At 65.5% G+C, this 10581-nt stretch overlaps 1 protein-coding gene across 9 annotated transcripts in view; it reads left to right on the forward strand.

Annotated features, from left to right (window-relative positions):
- Positions 1-10146, forward strand: part of SEPTIN9 (septin 9) — a 149696-nt gene extending 139550 nt beyond the window's left edge. For all 9 annotated transcript variants that reach the window (XM_043585693.1, XM_043585697.1, XM_043585696.1 and 6 more), the window contains 8 exons: positions 947-1075; positions 1460-1541; positions 1873-2010; positions 2638-2755; positions 3634-3729; positions 4002-4098; positions 7101-7152; positions 8170-10146. In XM_043585693.1, coding sequence (XP_043441628.1) covers positions 947-1075; positions 1460-1541; positions 1873-2010; positions 2638-2755; positions 3634-3729; positions 4002-4098; positions 7101-7152; positions 8170-8299 — 842 coding nt within the window. In that variant the 3' untranslated portion in view covers positions 8300-10146. The remainder of the gene's footprint in view (positions 1-946; positions 1076-1459; positions 1542-1872; positions 2011-2637; positions 2756-3633; positions 3730-4001; positions 4099-7100; positions 7153-8169) is intronic.
- The last annotated feature ends 435 nt before the right edge of the window (positions 10147-10581 follow it).

Raw genomic sequence — 10581 nt, forward strand, 5'->3', positions numbered from 1 at the left:
GAGGCCGATCCCTGGCCCGCTGAACAGCGTCTCCCGGGATTCCCGACGTCGGCCTCCAGCATCCCGGGAGCCCGCACTTTTCCTTGCCAGACGATCAAAGTCGGAAAATGGGCGTAATTTAATTTTCTTAAATATATTGGTTGGCACGGCCTGAGGCGGCTCAGGGAAGGGGCTCCACGCGTGGGTCCTGTGTGCGCACGCACCTATGAGGCATGCCTGGCACCCAGTAGACACCCTGTAAGCACCTGCGGCTGGTCCCTGTGGGCGCCCCCAGGTCAAGGGCGGGGCCCTGGAGCTAGGCTGCTGGATTCCGGTCCCCACGCTGGGCTCTGTCCCTGTTTTCCCCTCCATCAGATGGGAGGGTGACAGCACCTGGGTGCGGGATGCGGAGGGTTACACAGCCGCAGTCAGGACAGCGCCCGGTGTGCATCGAGGGCTCTGTGAGCGGGACCTGCGGGTCCTCAGCAGCAGCAGCAGCAAGGCCAGCCCTAGATTCTGACAGTTGTGAGCAGCAGGGACCTTCCAGCCACAGCTGAGTCCAGCACATCCCTCCTGCTGTGGGAGGGGACTCGGGTCAGGTGAGGTCTGGACACGCGGCAAGGCCAGGAGCGCTTCTGGGGCTCGGGGGCCGCCTGATGCCCCGGGGGCTCGCTGGCCAGTCAGCCTCTCAGCTGCAGGGTCTGTTGGTGTGGGCACCAGCCTGTGGCCGTCCCTGCTCTTGGCCCTGCACTTGGCCTCCCCTGTGCTGTTCTGCATCTCAGCTCCTGCTGGGTACTCTGGGTCCCTGCCCTGCTACAAGCCACCCACCACGAGAGCCGGGCCACCACCTGGGCATCCCGGCCCTTCTTCCTGACCGGGGGCCCCCGCTGAGGGGTGCTGGGGGGGGGCACCGCCCAGGTATCGCTGAATCGCAGGGCCCGCTGATTGGCTCCTGTCCCCTCCCCAGGGCAGAGCGGCTTGGGAAAGTCCACCTTAATCAACACCCTCTTCAAATCCAAGATCAGCCGGAAGTCCGTGCAGCCGACCTCGGAGGAACGCATCCCCAAGACCATCGAGATCAAGTCCATCACGCACGGTGAGTGCCGGGGTGGGGGGGCCGGGGGTGTCGACGCCAGGTCCCCTGAGCTGGGCATGTTGAAAGTCTGGCTCAGGGATGCCCTCCGGGACCCCTGCAGCCCTTGGTCAGGTGGAGCCCCCTGGAGACACCTGAGTTTTCCACCAGACACCGTGGGCAGGGGGCTCCCCAGGATAACTGTCGCTGGCCCCTGCTGGGCTTTGCTCCTGGAGGCTGTCATCTCCTCGGCATCACCTGGGGAGTCATCGCTGGTCACCACCCATGGGCACCCCGTATAGGCCCCGGGGTAGGACCGGTCGGGTCCCTAGCAGGCGGGACCCACGGGGTATCTGTAGGGGTCCGGGGTCTCCCCCTGAGCTCGGTGGGCACTGTGATTCTGTGCAGATATCGAGGAGAAGGGCGTCCGCATGAAGCTCACGGTCATCGACACGCCGGGGTTCGGGGACCACATCAACAATGAGAACTGGTGAGGATCTGCAGGGGCTTCTCCTCCTGGGAGAAGAGCGCTCACGGGTGCCCCTGGCCTGCGGTGCTGCTAAACCCTCGGAGGCCCCCAAACCCCGAGAATCCTGCCCTCCCTCCACCACCCCCTGGGGTCGAAGGGCCGCGTGGGAGGCTGGTCTCGGGTAAGGCTCTGGTCTCTGCTGAGAAAGCCCAGCAGCCCCGGCCCTTGTGGTAGAAGATGGGGTGCCGGGCCGGGATTCGGGGAGCTGGGGGGCCTGCCCGGGGGGGGGGGGGGGGGGGGGGACGGGGCGGGCGCCGGTCCCGGTGCGGGCTGACGGGGGCCTCCCATGCAGCTGGCAGCCCATCATGAAGTTCATCAACGACCAGTACGAGAGATACTTGCAGGAGGAGGTCAGCATCGACCGCAAGAAGCGCATCCCGGACACGCGTGTCCACTGCTGCCTGTACTTCATCCCGGCCACCGGCCACTCGTACGTCCCACGCGGGGCCTGGGGGGTTGGGGCGGTTCTGTCCCATCCCGGTTCAGAGCCCCGTGCCCCGTCTGTGACTGCTGCTGTCGCCCCAGGGGAAGAGAGGGCACGGCTCTGCTCCGGGGTGGGAGGGAACGTGCCCGCCATCCGGGACCCCGCGAAGCCACCCCCACACCGGCCGAGAGCAGGTGCCCGGTCGGGGGCTGGGGGGTGGAGGGTAAGGCTGAGCTTCCGTCAGACTGTGGCAGGCCGGAGCCAGTGGGCGAGGTTCTGGGGGTGCCCTGGATAGCGGCCAGCCAGCCTGTCCCGGAGGCCCGGAGCTGCTGGGTCCTTTCTCCGCTTCCCCCTCCCGAGTGAAGCCCCCACCGCCACCTGAGCAATGACAGCGCCTCTCTGAGAGGACACCTCGCCCAGGACCATGCTCAGAGCCGGTCTTGTCCTCAGCCCGCTCCTGTCTGGCTCTTCCTTCTTGCCGTCCCTCGCTTGTTCCTTGGCCGGCACTCAGCCCTCGGCCTTGGCCTTGTTGACATGCACCCACCCGGGAGCAGGCCGCCGTCCCTCTCTCGTCCCGTGCCCGTCCTTTCGGCTCCTGCCGGCCCAACACTCATCCAGGCCATTCTGTTCCAGCCTCAGGCCCCTGGACATCGAGTTCATGAAGCGCCTCAGCAAAGTAGTGAACATCGTCCCCGTCATCGCCAAGGCCGACACGCTGACCCTGGAGGAGAGGGTCTACTTCAAACAGCGGGTAGGTCTCTCCACCTTCCTCCTCGCGGGGGCCGTCAGACACAGCACGCCGGGCTTTTCTTGGAGGAGAAAAATCCGAAACGGGTGGTCTCCACCGGGGGGGGGGGGGCAGGTGGCCGCACCTCCCTTCCCTGCCGTGTGGCCCCGCTTCGGGCTGCTGTCGAGCAGGAGGATGCGCCTTGGGCTGCTGCTTCCACACGGCCACACGTCAGAACCACCTGGAGAACCGAGGCGCGGGGCCCCGCAGAGCCTCCGCCCCAGTGGGCGTGAGCGAGGAGGCCCTTCGGTCTAATCCCCCAGGCTCCACAGGCCCCGATGCTGGAGATTTTCCCAGCATGCTTAGGGAAGGACTGTCTCCTGTGGCTGTGTCTGCAGGAGGGAGAAGGAAGGAGAAAGCCCCTTGAAGCTGCTCACGGGTGTGGGTCTGTGCTTAGGGCAGAAATGACGGCCGTGCACGGGAATGTCGTGCATGGCGGGTAGCGGGTGCTGTCAAGGGCGGTGACAGTCGGGCCCGTGCGGCATCCGGGGCCTGCTGTGACAGAGGGTTTCCAGGTAGAGCTCGAGGGAGGACGCTGCTACCCCGAGCTGCTGTCTTCGGGGTGGGATGAGCTGGAGAGAGTAGACAGCCCGGGGCTCAGGAACAGCGACCCGGCTCCCTCGGGCGGCTGCACGTCTCTCCTGGCGGGCCTGCAGCTGCCCCCCTCCACTCAAGAGGCACCAGAACTGGAGATACCAGGGTCGCCTGCGCCCGTAGATCCTGCCCTTGACCCCAGGCCCGGGCCACTCGCTTACTGGAGGCCACAGCGTGGGCAGATACTGGCGGGCCAGTCCGGCTCACTGTGCGGACGGCGCCCACATCTCTCCCCTCCGGGCCCCCAGATCACCGCGGACCTGCTGTCCAACGGCATCGACGTGTACCCCCAGAAGGAGTTCGACGAAGATTCGGAGGACCGGCTGGTGAACGAGAAGTTCCGGGTGAGCGGACTGGCCGGACGCCGTTCCCAGAGGCCCCTCGGTTCCCGCCAGAGGACACGGCGGGGTCTCCTAGCCCTGTCCGTGGGGACTGGGGTCATGGGTGTGATGGCCTTGAGCCGTGAGAACGCGGTCTCTGGGCCGGGAGGGGTCAGGGCCCATGTGGCCGCCTCAGGCCAAGGGTCTCGGTGGTGGGGGGCCCCGGGCTCAGGGCCCCCGGGCGCGGACCGGCCTGTGCACACACACGTGACCCGCGCTGCCCGTCCCGCCCGCAGGAGATGATCCCGTTCGCTGTGGTGGGCAGCGACCACGAGTACCAAGTGAACGGAAGGAGGATCCTCGGAAGGAAAACCAAGTGGGGCACCATCGAAGGTACTGGGTGCTCTGGGGACCGCGTCCACCGCTTTGCCCCACTCAGCCACGGGGGGGGGGGGGCAAGTGGCTTGTCCAGGGCGCCCCGGCCGTTTGCCGATGGAACCGTCCCTCCATCCCGACCGCCCACGGGGCAGGGGAACATCCAGAGAGAAGGTGCCCCGTGATCCCGCCGAGTTCTGGGTTTCCGGGGCTGCCGATTCGGAGGCGCGCTGTGTGACCCTGGACAAACTACCACACTTCTCTGGGCCTAGCGCGGGGGTGGGCTTCCGGCACCATCCGGGTCCGAGAGCCAGGCGGCCCGCACCCCCTGCAGAATTTCCCGGGACCCCCACATCTTCGCGTCCCGGGGCTGCTGTCACAAATTAGCACCGACTGGGTGGCTTGGAGCGGAGACCTACCCTCCTAGTTCTGGAGGCCAGAGGTCAAGATGTCAGCAGGGCTGGTTCCTTGCGGAGGCCCTGAGGGAGGATGTCTTCCGGGCCTCCCTCCTGTGGCTGCCAGCCACCCTCCGCGTCCCCTGGCGCGTCCCCGGTCTCCGCTCCGCCTTCAGCCTTCTGACTGTGTCTGTCTTTCCGTCTCCTCGGAAGGACACTGGTCATTGCCTTAGTGTCCACCCGAAATCCAAGATGGCCGCCGCTTTGGTTCTTTACCTCAATTACGTCCTCAGACGTTCTCTCCACATAAGCTGTCGCTCACAAGTATGTATGGGGTTCTGGCAGACACGGGTCAGCCGCTCGGGCGGTAACACCTTAGGTGGGCTGTACCCGGGCATTTCTCCACCGTCCACTCTGTTCCTTCCTCTCGCTTTAGAACAGACGGGAGAGAAAGGACAGGTTGAGATGGGCCACTGTGTTCTTCCCGCCCCTGGCGCTCTGTGAAATGGGGCAAGTCTCTTAGCCACCCCCCCCACCCCGTGGCCTCAGTTTTCACCATCCTTGAAATGGGTACTATGGGCCGAGACTTTAGCAAAACGGGAGAATGTCCCAAAGACCTTGGAGCTTTGGGGGCAGCAAACGCTCTAAGCGTGGAGAGTCCCCAGACCTTCCTGGGGTGCCCGGTGCTGGCGGGTTCGGTGCAGGGCGGTGTGTTCTAAACCAGCCTCTGCCTGGGTGTTCTCCAGCATCTGCTGGGTCTGCCTTTCCGCAGCTCTCCCTTCGTCTAAGGGCCTCGATCCCGGTCGTGCCTCTGTGGGGGCCGCTCACCTCTGTGTCCCACGTGGCAGTCTCTCCACCAGGCTTTACCTGGGCTCGTCCTGAAACATTGCCCCTTAGGGCCCTTTTTTCACGGGCGCGTGTTTTGGAGGGTGGAGGGGTGTCCGACAAGAAAGGCCAGCGGGGACCGAGAGGGTTGAGGGGCAGTCCAGTGACGGGCACGCCTCTGCTGCCCCCTGGTGGCCAGCTCAGGCGCGCAGGAATCGTGGGGCTGGTTCCTGCTTCCGGCACCTGTGTTGGGGCCTCGAGCCCGCATATCCCGTGACCTGTGTGCCGTGGCACCTGCTCACCTTGACATTGTTCTGGGAAACCGCCCCCCAGCACCTCGTAAGGACGGTGGGGAGGTGGTGGGTCTCCCATCCGAGGAGCCCGGAGGAGGCTTCTGCCCCATCTCGGAACCGTCGCACGTCCTAGAACACAGGTGGCTTCTTAATCCCCGGGACCCTGTGCACTGATGACTGGCCAGGGGACCGGCCGCCCTGTGCTCGCCCCCGGCAAGCGTGGTTGTTAAGCGCTTTTGCCTCGTTCTTGCCCTCCCTGCCCCATCCCTGGTCTTGCTTCTTTGATCTTCTCTCCGAGTTGCTGTGCGCCCTCCCGAGATACTTTACCCATCCTCGGAAACCGCCTGCAGCGTCTCGGGAGGAAGGTGGGGGGTCACGAAGCACACAGTTAGCTCACCCAGGCCTCTCGTGTCCCTGAGAGGTGGGTGACATTTCCTCCCCGCTTTCCAGACAAGGAAACGGGGGGTCAGAGAGGCCAGGGGACTTCCCCAAGCCAGGAAGCAGTAGCCACAGGCTCACATTCCCAGCTTCGGGGCTCCGCTCCTGCCACCATTTCTCACTGCCGCTCCACGTTAGGTGGCAGAAGGTTCTAGTGAGGGCCCAGCCCCGCGGGGATGGGGACGTGGGGGGAGGTGGGTAGAACCCAGGCAAGAGGCAGTGGGAGTAAAATCCAGAAAGCTTGGCAAGGCGGAGGCACTTGGGGGTTTTGCGCCCCGACCCTGCCTGCCGGCTTGGGGGGGGGGCGGGGGGGCGGACTCGGGCCCACAGAGGAGGAGCCAGAGTGGTATCTCGTGGGGTGTGTGAAGACTGGATTAAATGTGCAGGGCCGGGCGCCTTTTCCGCTGTCCCCTGCACCCTCCGCCCTCAGGGCAGACGGCGCCCCTCACCTCTCGGCCGAGAGGTCTGCCAGTGCGCGAAGCAGAGCGTCCGCTGGGCCTGTCGCTCCCTGGGGCCTCTGGGTGTCACCGGGCAACACGGGCGTTCCACGTTGCTGGTTCCATAGCTTGATGTAAATGGTGACGCACAGTACGCGTCCCCGTGCGTCCTGTGTGTGCGTGTGGGGAAGACACCCAGCGGGCCACTTTGGCCGCTGCTTTAAAATCCCAGCTTGACTTCCTGCCTGCCTCTGTTACCCGCCCCTCCTGTCCTCCGGGATCCCCTGGGACGGGCTGCTCTTCCCAGGAGACCTCCCTGGTCCCCAGCGGGGAGCAGCGGCCTGCCTTACGGGAGCCCTCTCCCCACTGCTGCCCGGCTGGTTCCTGGGCCGTGTCCCTGCTAGACAGAACCCTGTGGAGGACAGGAGCCCGGTCAGGCCCGCCACGGTGGGATCTGTGGAACCGGGTGCCTGCCAGCCGCCCGGTGCCCGCGGATGAAGCAGGGACTCCTCTACCCACCGGCCCAGCCTCCTCTGGGCACCAGGATCTACTGGGGGCGGGGGGGGGGCAGGGGAGACGCGGGGCCGGGGCAGGGGCGTCCAGTGCCGCTAAAGCCCATTTTGTCTCCTCAGTTGAGAACACCACCCACTGTGAGTTCGCCTACCTGCGGGACCTCCTTATCAGGTGAGAGGGGGCTGTGGGGTGCTGGCCTTGGCCCCCTGAAGACCCCAGAAGGCCCTAAATCAGGAGCGTGGACTGTGGGGGAGCAGGCGGGGGTCCTGGACAGCAGCTAGCACGTCCCCCCGCCCCCCCAGGAGGACCTCGGAAGCCCGTGGTCTAAAACGCCTCCGGGGAAATGAAGCAGGAAGTGAAAACCCTTCTTAATCTGTATGATAAAATCCCCTGGACGGGAGGGGCCAGGTTCGGACTGCGGCTGCTGCCGGAGCCCGCGAGATTCAGGGCCCCAGGGAGGGGTCCTTGTATGCCGGGCATGGGGGTGGTGTCTCCTGCGACCATCCCAGTGTCCCCGGACCCCACCGCTTGGACCCAGCAGAGGCTTCTCCTTGCCCGGAAGCAGCCATCCTCAGGCCATCGAGAGGGTGCCGGGGGGGCTGGGCCTGGGCGAGTGATTGGAGAGGGCGGGGCTCCTGCTGTGGCCCCTGCGGCCCCCAGGTTAGGGGTGGGACGTGGCTTCCAGGGGTGACCCCACCGTGTTGGAGGGCCTGGCTGCTAAAGACCCCTACTGTAAGCCCTTCTGACCCCCCTCTCCAGTCTCTCCTGTTGGGCTGCGGGGGGAGGAGAGCCTGAGCACAGGACCGCAGGGTCGACCAGCACCCCAGCTCAGGCCGCTCCCCTGGACCGGTGGTTCTTCACTAGCCACTGGCCTGGTGCTTCTAGGTGGCAGCAAGGACAGGCCAGCCCTGTCCCCTCGGAGTGTGCACCCAGCCCGGACTGGCCACAGGCTTGACACAGAGGGGCAGGCGTGTGCATTAGTGTGTGCTGAGAGGGTCTGGGTTGCCACGGAGACTGCCCCCCCCTACCCCGCCCCACTGATGGGCTTTGGGAGCCCTCCTGGGGGCCCCCTGAGAGCCAAGCGGGGGGGTGGGGTGGGGTGGAAGGGGGCAGGCGGTGGGAGTCCTGGGTCAGTGCCCACCCCGCCCGTGGCCTGCCCTGTGACCTCCCCGTGCCCCCCGCCCCCAGGACACACATGCAGAACATCAAGGACATCACCAGCAGCATCCACTTCGAAGCGTACCGGGTGAAGCGTCTACACGAGGGCAGCACGTCCAACGGCGTCGAGGAGAAGGGGCCAGAAGCCCAGGAGATGTAGACCCCCACCCCCACCCCCCAGGACCCCGCCCCCCAGTCCCTTCCACCGCCACCCCCAGGCCCGCCCACACGCCCCGTTTTATTTTATATAATTTCCTCCGTTTGTCATCATTCTCCGCCCCTTTCCACGCTGCCCAGTAACAAGATGGCGTGTGCCCTCCTGAGTGTGTTCCTTGTTAGCCGCTGACTGTGGGGCCCGGACCGGGCGGGCCTCGGAGAGGAGGCCGCCTCTCTGGCCGTCCCATGGCCAAGAGGAGCAGGACAGGACCCGCTGATGAGAGCCAGCCCCCAACCCCGGGCCCGGCTCCTGGTGGCCCTTGGCCACAGCCTCCGAGCGTGGTGGCCGTGAGCGGCCGCCGGCCTGGTGACCTGGACCCCCTTCCTGCCCCCTCCTCCCTCCGAGGCCCGGGCCATAACTCAGAGCCCCCGCCCTTGCCCCACCCGGAGGGCAGAATAGTCAATTCTGTGAGACGCAAGTTGCCAGTTGCTTAGACACGGGGAGGCCCGTTGGCTGCTGCCCGCCCGCCCACCTGCCCGCTCGTCCTGGAGCAGAAAGTGCCTTTATCTCAGCCGTCCACGAGCCAGCGCTCCCCCCACCCCCCCCCCCCACCGTCCCCTCCACCGCAACTCGGGGCAGCGCGGGGAGACGGGGAGACGGGTCCTTATCTCTCCCTCGTCCCCCCTTCCCCCCCGGGATCGAGTCATTCAAAGGAAGGAAGGGATGCACCCCACTCCAGCCCACCCCCACCACGTCTGAGAAGGTCCGAGCAAGTGAATCTGGTGGAGATGCTGGGGGAGAGAGAGGTGGCAGGTGCGGGCAGCAGGGGGCCGGGCCCGTGCCGAGAGGCCCCAGTGGTCCCCGGGGCCTCGCCCTGCACCGCCATCTGACTGGGAGAGTGTGTGTGTTTGTCTGTCTGTCTGCCTGTTTAGACATCGCTCTGGCCCAAGATGCTCTGGTTCAGTTCTGCGTGGGTGGTCACCCCAGATACACATCCAGCCCCCCCCCCGGGCCCAGGCCTTGCTGACACCATGACCCCGAGAGGTGGGAGGCCAGGCTTTTTGTTGCCCTAGATGTCCCCGGGCTCCTGCCACCGCGGAGCCCGCGGTAAAGACCCCCACCCCACCCGCCAAAGAGGGAGAGGTCAGGAGTCAGCTGTGCACAGCCCGAGGTCGGGCTGCAGAACGGGGGTTTGCCCCGACGGTGGCCCGGCCGGTCTCTGCCGCCCCCGCCCCCTCACGCTCTGTCTCCACGGGGCCACCAGCAGGCACCGTCCGCGCCACGCACGGCAGATCACACGCGCTCCCTCCTGCCTCCCGGAGAGCGCGGGGTCTGGCTCAGGTCGATGAGATGAGACGAGACTAGACGAGACGCAGGCGAGGTACACGTCTGTCCTACCCCCCCCGCTGGCTTCTTGCCACCGCCGAGAAGAGCCTCGGGAGGAAGGGGATGCGGACAGGCGTGTGCGTGTGCGTGTGCACGTACGATGTCCTTGCATTGCACGTTCACCCCCCCACCCGAGACAGGAAGGACCCCTTGGCGAAACTGTTGACTTGCCGACTTGCCGCGTTTTTGCCAAAACCAAGACCCAAGGCTCCGAAGGAAACCCCCGCCTTCAGCGTCGGGGCCCCGGGGGCGCGGGGCGGCCTCCGCGGTGGGCACGGCCTCGGGGTGCCCTTCTCGCTTTCCTTCTCTGTAGCCAGATTTTGAAAACTTGTGAGTTTCACGGGGCTCTGTTCCACAGTGGCCCTCTGCTATGTGCCTCCTGAGAAATTCGTCTTTTTGTATAAATAACAAAAGTGTTGGAAATGTATTTCCTGAAATAAATGTTCCAAATGCAAACCTGGAAAGGGCTTCTTGGGTTTTGGTTTTTGGTCGTCTCTCTCTCTTCCCGACCCCAGGGGCACCGCTCCCCTTTGCGAGGAAGCTGGCTGCCATCAGCGTGGCCTCCGGGCCCGTTCGGTCTCTGGCCGGGGAACCGGCGTCAGGGGACTTAGCAGCTCTTGCTTCTGTGGAAGGTGAAGGGCAAAGTTTTCCTAATTCATTCCTTTCTCGGGAGGCTTTGAAAGGTCTGCACAGGAAGGCGCCAAAGCCGCTTCTCTCCCTGTATCGTCGGGAAGGAAGTTTTTCTTCTTAAAGTTCATTTTACCAGAGCGAACCCTACGAACTGGTCCGTATTTGACAGTAACTGCATACTGGCGAACTTCCCTCCGGAGAGCATGGGCCCCAGTAGACGGGCTTAGGAGGCTGCCTTCGGGGGATCCCTGCACACCCCCCACGGGCCT

This window comes from Prionailurus bengalensis, chromosome E1 (genome assembly GCF_016509475.1).
Source record: "Prionailurus bengalensis isolate Pbe53 chromosome E1, Fcat_Pben_1.1_paternal_pri, whole genome shotgun sequence".
In the NCBI taxonomy this organism is placed as follows: Eukaryota; Metazoa; Chordata; class Mammalia; order Carnivora; family Felidae; genus Prionailurus; species Prionailurus bengalensis.